The 13,479-nt window shown below is 43.5% G+C and overlaps 1 protein-coding gene across 1 annotated transcript in view; it reads right to left on the reverse strand.

Annotated features, from left to right (window-relative positions):
• The window catches only part of LOC121001312 (dynein heavy chain 5, axonemal-like), a 304,445-nt gene that overhangs the window by 240,482 nt on the left and 50,484 nt on the right, over positions 1-13,479 (reverse strand). Inside the window, 3 exon segments of the mRNA XM_040432320.1 lie at positions 502-591; positions 7,791-7,964; positions 9,630-9,725. Of these exon segments, the coding sequence (XP_040288254.1) occupies positions 502-591; positions 7,791-7,964; positions 9,630-9,725 (360 nt within the window).

The following is a 13,479-nucleotide window of genomic DNA, read 5'->3' on the forward strand; positions in this document are numbered from 1 at the left end:
TATAGCCAGCGCAGCGTTGCCCTCAATCCTCCCCCATGCCTCACACATGCTAATGACCACTTCCATAATGGAAGCAATCATTAGCATTCAGACCATAAGATACACTGCCACTTTACCCCCATTTGTGATGGGAAAAAATTGCATCTGATAGTCCGAATAATATGGTAACTATTTGTCCGCTCATAATAAAAAAAGTGGAAGTTATTAAATCAGTCAAGAAAACGAAAACCCCCCCTAGTTAAGCGAAAAGTTGTTAAGATGTTATAATTTAAAACAATGCATACAGAAATGGAAACTATGACTGTGGCCATTGGTCATAAAATGGTTAATAAAATAAACCCATTAATGTTGACAATACATTAACACATTTTATTGTCCTTCAAGTGCACCCTTTCTCCATCAGGTCTGTTATACTATATATTTATCTAGCATGCCCGGGGAGAAGTAGCAGGTAGTTTCATATCAACTATAGCTTCAAGATGGAAATAATGTACTACTAACCTGTAAAAGCTCCGATTTTGTTTTGAGAAATCTCATTGGCTGGTCAATTTTTCGGTAGAGCTGACGAGCCCACATGATTTTCCCTGTTATCTACAGTTGGAGATAAAGATAATTGTACACCACTTTTCAAATACTGTAGCAAAAATACATTTAAATTAAATAGCAAATAACACCTGTTCTTTTTGTATCAAAACCAGCAAAGTATATGTAAAGTGCCATGTCATGAAAAGGTCACATGGATGTATATACAGTGCCTTGAAAAAGTATTCATACCCCTTGAACTTTTCCAAATTTTTTCATGTTACACTCACAAACTTTTAAAATTAATTTTATAGTGATTTTATGTGATAAACCAACACAAAGTTGCAAGTATATGTGAAGTGAAAAGAAAATGATACATGGTTTTCAAACTTTTTAATAAATAAAAATCTGTAAAATGTGGTGTGCATTTGTATTCAGCCACCTTTGTGTAATTTATTCTCAGTAGAACTATAGCTGCTCTGTGAAGGCCTAAGAGATTTGTTAGTTATGAGAACATTAGTGATCAAACGGCATCATGAAAACCAAAGAACACACTAGACAGGTCAGGGATAAAGTTGTGAAGAAGTGTAAAGCAGGGTTATGTTATAAAAAAATATCCCAAGCTCTGAACATCTCACAGAGTACTTTTAAAGCCATCATCTGAAAATGGAAGGAGTTTGGCACAACTGTAAATCTACCAAGAGATGGCCATCCACCTAAACTGACAGCCTAGACAAGAAGAGCGCTAATTAGAGAAGCAGCCACAAGGCCTGGTCACTCTGGAGGAGCTGCAGAGATCCACAGCTCAGGTGGGAGAATCTGTACACAGGACAACTATTTGTTGTGTACTCTACAAATCTGGCCTTTATGGAAGAGTGGCAAGAAAAAAGCCATTTTTGAAAGCAAGCCATAAAAAGTCTCATTTGCAGTTTGCAACCAATCATGTAGGAGGAACAGCAAACATATGGAAGAAGGTGCTCTGGTCAGTTGATCTTTGTGGTCTAAATGCAAAATGCTATGTGTGGCAAAAAACTAACACTGCACATCACCCTGAACACACCATCCCCACTGTGGAACATGGTGGTGGCAGCATCATGCTGTGGGGATGCTTTTCTTCTGCACGGACAAGGAAGCTGGTCAGAGTTGATGGGAAGATGGATGGAGCTCAGGGCCGGACTAAAAACCAGCCCTGGAAAAAGTTGCATACCAGCCCCACAGCATTGTGTCCTTATTTACTTGTTTATAAAAGGCGAAAGCATTAATTTTAAAACACGTGTGTAAACACGAATATTAATTTTGCCCCACAATAGCTCTTTTGTAGAACCCCCATTGTTTATATTATCACAGTAGACCAGATTTTCCCAAACAGGATGCGATAACGATATGCAATGCAATATTTTAAGAGAATTGTGCTAGAGGTCTATTTGCAGTGTTATGGGGGATCTGTGGATGACACTGTTATGGAGGGGATCTGTGGATGACACTGTTATGGAGGGGATCTATGGATGACACTGTTATGGAGGGGATCTATGGATGACACTGTTATGGAGGGGATCTATGGATGACACTGTTATGGAGGGGATCTGTGGATGGTACTGTTATGGGGGATCTGTGGATGGCACTGTTATGAAGGATCTGTGGATGGCACTGTTATGGGGGATCTGTGGATGGCACTGTTATAAAGGATCTGTGGATGGCACTGTTATGAAGGATCTGTGGATGGCACTGTTGTGGGGGATCTGTGGATGGCACTGTTATGAAGAAACTGTGGATGGCACTGTTATTGGGGATCTGTGGATGGCACTGTTATGAAGGATCTGTGGATGGCACTGTTATGGGGGATCTGCGGATGGCACTGTTATGAAGGATCTGTCAATGACACTTATGGAGGGGATCTGTGGATGGCACTGTTATGGGGGATCTGTGGATGGCACTGTTATGAAGGATCTGTGGATGGCACTGTTATGGGGGATCTGTGGATGGCACTGTTATGAAGGATCTGTCGATGACACTGTTATGGAGGGGATCTGTGGATGGCACTGTTATGGGGGATCTGTGGATGGCACTGTTATGGGGGATCTGTGGATGGCACTGTTATGGGGGATCTGTGGATGGCACTGTTATGGGGGATCTGTGGATGGCACTGTTATGGGGGATCTGTGGATGGCACTGTTATGGGGGATCTGTGGATGGCACTGTTATGAAGGATCTGTGGATGGCACTGTTATGGGGGATCTGTGGATGGCACTGTTATGAAGGATCTGTGGATGGCACTGTTATGAAGGATCTGTTGATGGCACTGTTATGAAGGATCTTTGGTTGGCACTGTTATGGGGATCACTGTTATGGGGATCTGTGGTTGGCACTGTTATGGGGGATCTGTGGATGACACTGTTATGGAGGGGATCTGTGGATGACACTGTTATGGAGGGGATCTGTTGATGACACTTATGGAGGGGATCTGTGGATGACACTGTTATTGGGGATCTGTGGATGACACACTGTTATGGGGGATCTGTGAATGACACTGTTATGGAAGGGATCTGTGGATGACACTGTTATGGGGGATCTGTGGATGACACTGTTATGGAGGGGATCTGTGAATGGCATTGTTATTGGGGATCTGTGGATGGCACTGTTATGGAAGGGATCTGTGGATGACACTGTTATGGAGGGGATCTGTGGATGGCACTGTTATGGGGAATCTGTGGATGGCACTGTTATGGGGATCTGTGGTTGGCACTGTTATAAAGGATCTGTGGATGGCACTGTTATGAAGGATCTGTGGTTGGCACTGTTATGGGGATCTGTGGTTGGCACTGTTATGGGGATCTGTGGTTGGCACTGTTATGGGGATCTGTGGTTAGCACTGTTATGGGGGATCTGTGGTTGGCACTATTACAAAGGATCTGTGGATGGCACTGTTATGAAGGATCTGTGGATGGCACTGTTATGGGGGATCTGTGGATGGCACTGTTATGAAGGATCTGTGGATGGCACTGTTATTGGGGATCTGTGGATGGCACTGTTATGAAGGATCTGTGGATGGCACTGTTATGGGGGATCTGCGGATGGCACTGTTATGAAGGATCTGTCAATGACACTGTTATGGAGGGGATCTGTGGATGGCACTGTTATGAAGGATCTGTCAATGACACTGTTATGGAGGGGATCTGTGGATGGCACTGTTATGGGGGATCTGTGGATGGCACTGTTATGAAGGATCTGTGGATGGCACTGTTATGGGGGATCTGTGGATGGCACTGTTATGGGGGATCTGTGGATGGCACTGTTATGAAGGATCTGTGGATGGCACTGTTATGGGGGATCTGTGGATGGCACTGTTATGGGGGATCTGTGGATGGCACTGTTATGGGGGATCTGTGGATGGCACTGTTATGGGGGATCTGTGGATGGCACTGTTATGAAGGATCTGTGGATGGCACTGTTATGGGGGATCTGTGGATGGCACTGTTATGGGGGATCTGTGGATGGCACTGTTATGAAGGATCTGTGGATGGCACTGTTATGAAGGATCTGTTGATGGCACTGTTATGAAGGATCTGTTGATGGCACTGTTATGAAGGATCTTTGGTTGGCACTGTTATGGGGATCACTGTTATGGGGATCTGTGGTTGGCACTGTTATGGGGGATCTGTGGATGACACTGTTATGGAGGGGATCTGTGGATGACACTGTTATGGAGGGGATCTGTTGATGACACATATGGAGGGGATCTGTGGATGACACTGTTATTGGGGATCTGTGGATGACACACAGTTATGGGGGATCTGTGGATTACACTGTTATGGAAGGTATCTGTGGATGACACTGTTATGGGGATCTGTGGATGACACTGTTATGGGGGATCTGTGGATGACACTGTTATGGAGGGGATCTGTGAATGGCATTGTTATTGGGGATCTGTGGATGGCACTGTTATGGGGATCTGTGGTTGGCACTGTTATAAAGGATCTGTGGATGGCACTGTTATGAAGGATCTGTGGTTGGCACTGTTATGGGGATCTGTGGTTGGCACTGTTATGGGGATCTGTGGTTAGCACTGTTATGGGGATCTGTGGTTGGCACTGTTACAAAGGATCTGTGTATGGCACTGTTATGAAGGATCTGTGGATGGCACTGTTATGAAGGATCTGTGGATGGCACTGTTATGGGGGATCTGTGGATGGCACTGTTATGAAGGATTTGTGGATGGCACTGTTATTGGGGATCTGTGGATGGCACTGTTATGAAGGATCTGTGGATGGCACTGTTATGAAGGATCTGTCAATGACACTGTTATGGAGGGGATCTGTGGATGGCACTGTTATGAAGGATCTGTCAATGACACTGTTATGGAGGGGATCTGTGGATGGCACTGTTATGGGGGATCTGTGGATGGCACTGTTATGAAGGATCTGTCAATGACACTGTTATGGAGGGGATCTGTGGATGGCACTGTTATGGGGGATCTGTGGATGGCGCTGTTTTGGGGGATCTGTGGATGGCACTGTTATGGGGGATCTGTGGATGGCACTGTTATGGGGGATCTGTGGATGGCACTGTTATGGGGGATCTGTGGATGGCACTGTTATGAAGGATCTGTGGATGGCACTGTTATGAAGGATCTGTTGATGGCACTGTTATGAAGGATCTTTGGTTGGCACTGTTATGGGGATCACTGTTATGGGGATCTGTGGTTGGCACTGTTATGGGGGATCTGTGGATGACACTGTTATGGAGGGGATCTGTGGATGACACTGTTATGGAGGGGATCTGTTGATGACACTTATGGAGGGGATCTGTGGATGACAGTGTTATTGGGGATCTGTGGATGACACACTGTTATGGGAGATCTGTGGATGACACTGTTATGAAAGTGATCTGTGGATGACACTGTTATGTGGGATCTGTGGATGACACTGTTATGGAGGGGATCTGTGGATGGCATTGTTATTGGGGATCTGTGGATGGCACTGTTATGGAAGGGATCTGTGGATGACACTGTTATGGAGGGGATCTGTGGATGGCACTGTTATGGGGAATCTGTGGATGGCACTGTTATGGGGATCTGTGGTTGGCACTGTTATAAAGGATCTGTGGATGGCACTGTTATGAAGGATCTGTGGATGGCACTGTTATGGGGATCTGTGGTTGGCACTGTTATGGGGATCTGTGGTTAGCACTGTTATGGGGGATCTGTGGTTGGCACTGTTACAAAGGATCTGTGGATGGCACTGTTACAAAGGATCTGTGAATGGCACTGTTATGGGGGATCTGTGGTTGGCACTGTTATGGGGGATCTGTTATTGGGGATCTGTGGATGGCATTGTTATTGGGGATCTGTGGATGGCACTGTTATGGAAGGGATCTGTGGATGACACTGTTATGGAGGGGATCTGTGGATGGCACTGTTATGGGGAATCTGTGGATGGCACTGTTATGGGGATCTGTGGTTGGCACTGTTATAAAGGATCTGTGGATGGCACTGTTATGAAGGATCTGTGGTTGGCACTGTTATGGGGATCTGTGGTTGGCACTGTTATGGGGATCTGTGGTTGGCACTGTTATGGGGATCTGTGGTTGGCACTGTTATGGGGGATCTGTGGTTGGCACTGTTACAAAGGATCTGTGGATGGCACTGTTATGAAGGATCTGTGGATGGCACTGTTATGGGGATCTGTGGTTGGCACTGTTATGGGGGATCTGTTATTGGGGATCTGTGGATGGCACTGTTATGAAGGATCTGTGGATGGTACTGTTATGGGGGATCTGCGGATGGCACTGTTATGAAGGATCTGTCAATGACACTGTTATGGAGGGGATCTGTGGATGGCACTGTTATGGGGGATCTGTGGATGGCACTGTTATGGGGGATCTGTGGATGGCACTGTTATGAAGGATCTGTGGATGGCACTGTTATGAAGGATCTGTGGATGGCACTGTTATGGGGGATCTGCGGATGGCACTGTTATGAGGGGATCTGCGGATGGCACTGTTATGGGGGATCTGTGGATGGCACTGTTATGGGGGATCTGTGGATGGCACTATTATAAAGGATCTGTAGATGGCACTGTTATGAAGGATCTGTGGTTGGCACTGTTATGGGGATCTGTGGTTGGCACTGTTATGGGGATCTGTGGTTGGCACTGTTATGGGGATCTGTGGATGGCACTGTTATGGGGATCTGTGGTTGGCACGGTTATAAAGGATCTGTGGATGGCACTGTTATGAAAGATCTGTGGTTGGCACTGTTATGGGGATCTGTGGTTGGCACTGTTATGGGGATCTGTGGATGGCACTGTTATGGAGATCTGTAGATGGCACTGTTATGGGGGACCTATGGATGATGCACTGTTATAGGGGATGTGTGCTATGACACATAGGGACACATGAATGACACACATATAGCATATTATGCTGGCCCCTCTCATGGCCCTATGTGTCACAGCATTACTTTATTAATGTCCCCTCATGTGTCCTAAACCACACACATAACTGTCTTTGTATGCAAAGTCTTTCTTTACTGCTGAAACAATCGCTCTCCTATTGAAACTCCTATTGATATTGAAAATCACCAGCCTCTCTGTACTCAGCCTCCTACCTGACACACAGCCCTAAACAGCCAGATGACAGCTCTGCACAAGCAGCAGCTAGCAGGCTAAAGGACCTTCCATGATGTCATGATCATGTGATCAGTCACATGTGTGGGAGGAGTCAGGCTTCGGGCAATGGGCTCCTCTCTCTGTCAGTCACTCTGTGTAATATACAGCACCAGCCAAGGAGCCTCCTCGCTGTCAGCACGGCCGGCCATGCGGCAGTCAAGGCTACCGACCTAACGGGAATTTTCCCGGTATCCCGGTAGGCCAGTCCGGCCCTGATGGAGCTAAATACGAGGCAATCCTGGAGGAAAACCTGGTGGAGGCTGCAAAAGACTTGAGACTGAGATGGAGGCATAGTGTGTATTGTTGTCTGATTGCTGGAGAGCATGGATCGGGGATGTGTGGACTGTGTTGGGGTGTGACTTATACTCAATTTTCAGCCCGAGTTAAAGGTGAGCACAAGATCGAGTGAGAGGAGTAAATTAACCCCTTGCAGTCACGCTCGTGTCACGTGCTAGGACGGTACGTACATGACATGATAGTACAGTCATACTCCCAAAATGGAATGTATGCATAATCAGGCATATCAGGGTGCAATCTGGGTAAGCCAGGATCAAATGTATGTAGCCCATTAGAAATCTGTAAAGTAGAAATAAGTATACTTACCGGGGGAACATTTCGGGGTGTTGGAGGACTATCTTTATGCTTCTGGTACAGTTTCCGGACCATATCCAAGTCACGGCTGTATCTCTGTATGACTATCATATATTTTTCCCCAAAGTCAAGGTGGTCGTTTCCAATTCTTTCAAATTTCACCAACAGATTCACCATTTGCTCAGTCTTAATTATCAAAGAGGGAAAAAATTATGTAGTATGAATACAAAACTGACTAAGCTACATTTGAGGTTTGATCTAAATGCTCATGTCACAATGTAATGAGGGGGTGGGACCCCAGACAGGGAAAAGTGCTGAACAGGCAGGATAGTTTGTTTCAGATAATATGCTGTTTTCAGGCATATTCACAAGTGAAAAAAATAGTAATACTGCATAATATGTATTTATAAAGTTGAGGTGAAACTAGTCATACACATAAAACAAAAGTAGGCCATACATTGCCTTACAATTTAATTTTAAAGGAGTTGCCTAGGATCTTCTAAAAAATCAACTAAATGCAAGGAATGTGAAAAAATAAAACAGATAATCATTACTCACCTGGTAAATCCCCCGCTACACCAGCACTGCCACTCTGATTGCTGCAGCACTGCCACATGTGACTGCTGCAGCCAATCACTGGCCTAAGCAGTCCTGCTTGCATATAGGGCAAAAGACCACTGATTGTCTGTAGCAGTTATGTAAATATATATGTCATCATTACTACAGGACAAGTAAATAAAAGTTGGCAGGACCAACACAGCAGTGGCGCTGGAGCAGCAAGGGATCTGCCAATGCATAAAGGTTATTATTTTATAAAATTCCTGGCTTTTAGCTATTTTTTTTTAAATCCTGGAAACTGCATTAAGGGGGGCTCCCTACTCTCCCCTGAGCAAAGTGCAAGAGTGGCTCATTTGTCAGAAAACGAATGTGACCTGCTTAATAATGTTTGTGTGACAATCACTATAATCACTCTAAAAGCAGACCTGTCCCCACTCCTGACATGCCTGTGTTAATAGCTTCATGCATTCCCCATGTAATAACAATTCTGGAGCATCTAGTCTTATGGCTCTATGTTGTGTCATTCCTTTATTATTTCTACTAAAAGTTATGAATGAATTGCTAGCAGTCTGCAGTGAAGGTACAGAGGGGTGTTACCAGCTGGAGGTGTGTACCTGCACAGTCTGACTCTATCCAATCAGCGCTGCCATTTTCAGACTGTGCAGGTACACCCCCCCAACTTGTTACCACCCCTCTGTACCCTTACTGCAGACTGCTAACAAGTCATTCATAACTTCTAGTAGAAATAATAGAGGACTGGCAGAACATAGAGCCATAAGAATAGATGCTCCTGAATTGTTATTACATGGTGAGTGCATGCAGCTATTAAAACAGGAATGTCAGGAGTGGTGATGACATATCCGTAAATGGTCTGTAAATGGACAATTCAAACTAAACATCCAAATATTGATGTAGCCTGATAGTTAGCCCAAGTAATGTGTAAACACAGCCACATACTGGTTTTTATAGCCGATCCATCACCATAGTAAGCTGCCCTTAACTGAAAATATGCCACTTGGTGGCTGTTAGTTACTGTAGACAAGGGAAGGAAGAGGCAACCAGGAGGAGGTGTGCAACCTGCAGGAACACAGCTGAGCCAGGCCACAGTATATTTTTTTTAGCTGTTGTAATTGCCGCAATGTTTTTTGGTGCAGTTTGGGGTAATAGTAAAGGAGACAGATCCTCTTTAACTAGCCATCAGATTAGTTATGTGGAATGTTGTCAAGTATCCTTGTATTTTCTCTGTATATAAGACTTGTATTTTCTATGCGTTTTTGAATACAGCACACTTACAGTCAATGGCTTTTCAAACCAGGAATCCACAAATCCCTGAAGAGATTGGTAAAGACCTTCTATCTGATTCTTGAATTCCACATAATCCTTATCAAACTAAAATAAATAAAAGAAAGATAAGTCAAACCTAAAACAGAGCTACACAGTGTATTGCATGCTAGCGAAAACCCATCAAAGGGAAACTCCCAAATGAGTAATCAATACAATGGAGTGGCTCACTACTGATTGTGGGTGGTGAGGTGCTGCAAACTCAAATTGAGGACACCCGACCTCAATTGAAGAAATTAAGTAAAAGACAAATAAGGAGAGCGAGCACTCACACTATGGCATCTACTAATATTTATTAGAATAAAATAAGTCTGTCTATTGGCTGATAATAGACTGGAATCTAAAATAATCTAGCACATGAAACATATAATAACATAGAATAACATAGAATATAGTTGCATAAGATTTGGTCAATAAATATAAGCAATAGCAATATAAGCAATAGACCGCAACAAGTTAGCAGCAAATAGCAACAAAATAACTTCTGATAGATGGAAACAATGAATAGTAGTAACCGGTGGTGTGCGCCACCAATAGAGACTGTATCTAATAAAGTGCACTGTGCTTCTGAATAGAAATATAAAAAATAGTGATGATATAACTCAGTCTTAGGATCCAAATCGGGTGAAAGTGTCCCTGTATTAATAAAAAACTATAAAAAATTTTGTGAAACTTCGTGTCACTGTGAAATAACCAGTGGTATAATACACATAAGTGAGTACTAAAATAGCCTCTTCTGCGGCTGTAGATGATTGCCACACCACTAGAATTGTCCCGTTTTCTCAGCTCATCCACATAGGATGCACATATGCCGGTTGGAAGACTCGTGGTTCTTAAACAAGATTCCAATCAGCAGTCCATATCGGACAGTCGAGCTGGATGCATAGGTTGTATAAAGTCCTGGGATAGGAGAAAATTCTTACCTCCTTCCGCGCTTGGTTCAGGGTATAGCTTCTGGCTGTGTGCCGATGGTACTCTGAAGACGCCAATACGGCCTCGTTGTTTGTGTTGTACACTGCTCTCACCTAGATCTCGCGGTGATACAAGCAGGATTTCCGTCCGGTGAGCCGAATCACTTGGCTCAGTTCGGTCAATTGGTTATATCCAAGATGTTCCAATTCAGTATATACCAAATATAGAGTCTAGCATGGCCATGCAAAAACTGATTGTAGTGGAGGTTTCACCAGAGAGTCCAATGTCCCAGACGCGTTTCGGGATGATTCCACATCCCTTCCTCAGTGGTCAATTGACCACTGAGGAAGGGATGTGGAATCATCCCGAAACGCGTCTGGGACATTGGACTCTCTGGTGAAACCTCCACTACAATCAGTTTTTGCATGGCCATGCTAGACTCTATATTTGGTATATACTGAATTGGAACATCTTGGATATAACCAATTGACCGAACTGAGCCAAGTGATTCGGCTCACCGGACGGAAATCCTGCTTGTATCACCGCGAGATCTAGGTGAGAGCAGTGTACAACACAAACAACGAGGCCGTATTGGCGTCTTCAGAGTACCATCGGCACACAGCCAGAAGCTATACCCTGAACCAAGCGCGGAAGGAGGTAAGAATTTTCTCCTATCCCAGGACTTTATACAACCTATGCATCCAGCTCGACTGTCCGATATGGACTGCTGATTGGAATCTTGTTTAAGAACCACGAGTCTTCCAACCGGCATATGTGCATCCTATGTGGATGAGCTGAGAAAACGGGACAATTCTAGTGGTGTGGCAATCATCTACAGCCGCAGAAGAGGCTATTTTAGTACTCACTTATGTGTATTATACCACTGGTTATTTCACAGTGACACGAAGTTTCACAAAATTTTTTATAGTTTTTTATTAATACAGGGACACTTTCACCCGATTTGGATCCTAAGACTGAGTTATATCATCACTATTTTTTATATTTCTATTCAGAAGCACAGTGCACTTTATTAGATACAGTCTCTATTGGTGGCGCACACCACCGGTTACTACTATTCATTGTTTCCATCTATCAGAAGTTATTTTGTTGCTATTTGCTGCTAACTTGTTGCGGTCTATTGCTTATATTGCTATTGCTTATATTTATTGACCAAATCTTATGCAACTATATTCTATGTTATTCTATGTTATTATATGTTTCATGTGCTAGATTATTTTAGATTCCAGTCTATTATCAGCCAATAGACAGACTTATTTTATTCTAATAAATATTAGTAGATGCCATAGTGTGAGTGCTCGCTCTCCTTATTTGTCTTTTACTTAAACTCCCATATAAACTGGAGTTTTCGTTTTAATTCTTCCTTAGCAAGTCATTCAAAATTTCAAATCAATTTAGGGAGTGGAATTTCTTGACATCATATGCCATCTTGTGTTCCTTTTGATGAGCAGCAGATTAAACTTTGAGACTCACAAACATTTCTTTGATAAAAGATCATGAAGATAGTCCATTACACCAGTGGCATACCTTCAATGGTGGCAGGCCACACAACTCCTAGGGGTCTGTTGAAAAGGGGGCCCAGCACTGAATGCCTTCTTTTCTCAACAAGCCAAGAGATTATTTCAGCTTTCATTTCAGTAAATGGTAACTGTATACATTCTTACTGAGCGCCTCCTTGTGGTGTCTGCAGGCAGTCAGCTTTGTAATAGAATAGAAGCAGATTTGCATTTTTGGCAGCTGTCTGGTGTGAATACATTTAGAAATCTGGTTCTCAAAATGAGTACCATATTCCAGTTACATGGATCCTAGGGGACAACATAGATGGGGGTTCCCTGTTAAGGTATTATTTTATTCTGCTATATTAATGGGTATCTATTTACTTTGATAACCTTGCATGCTCCTAACCACTCGCAATACTCCTTTATATGCTCAGTATTGAAAAAGGCAATCTCTGTGGTTAAAGTTAAGGTGCTGATTTGTGGGTATTTCAATGCTCCAGTTTCTAGCTGCCTAGATTGCTCGTCCTCGGCTGCTTTAAGTATACCTGAGTTTTCAAAAAAGTTTGCATAATGGCTGTGCTTTTTTGTACAACCATAAGTGTGAAGGAGCAGTTATGTTTGGGCTTCCCTAATGTTTTTTTTTCAGCCATATTATTCAGTTTCAGCTGCACAGCTAGATGCATTTCACTCAGATGCAGGGGCGTTTCCCTTCTGCCAGCACTGTACAGCTTACTGTACAGCTTACTCCCCACTATGTTTCTTTTACAGGCACACAGGAGGCTCATGTGATGTTCAGAAGCTGTTTAGAAGCTGTTTAGAAGCAGTTGTTTTACCAAGCGCACAATCTCAGCTAGCTCTGATTCTCCCCCCCCCCCCCCCCCTCCTCTCAGCCATCTTCTGATTCTCTGTAGGGATGGATTTTGCCTGACAACAGGCAGTAGACTGTAACTGAGGTAGAAGTGAAACTCCTAGTGGCCATGACTTTGCAGTTTTTTTCAGGTGGATGCAGTCATATTTGAAAATACAGTGACTCATTAACTATGGATGAACTCAGGCAGTTATTTTTAGAGGAGGGTCTACATGAGATCTGGAGGTACCATCATGCTAATGATAAAATATCTCTTATTTTTCACCCAGCTATTTGTCATATTACTGAATAGATTACTTTTAGTAGACAAATTGTCAATTTCTATGTGTAAACAATCCTCTATAGGTTGGATCATGCCACTTTTCTTTATCTGTTTATGAAAATAGTCCTCCTTTGCCACGCTCGTCCTGGTTTCATAAGGCTGATTCACATAAACACAGGAACTGACTGTATAATAAAATGCTAAAATACAGTCAGTTTCGATGAGGGGAGCTGTGGTCCAGCA

The sequence above is a fragment of the Bufo bufo genome, chromosome 5 (assembly GCF_905171765.1).
Source record: "Bufo bufo chromosome 5, aBufBuf1.1, whole genome shotgun sequence".
Taxonomy (NCBI): Eukaryota; Metazoa; Chordata; class Amphibia; order Anura; family Bufonidae; genus Bufo; species Bufo bufo.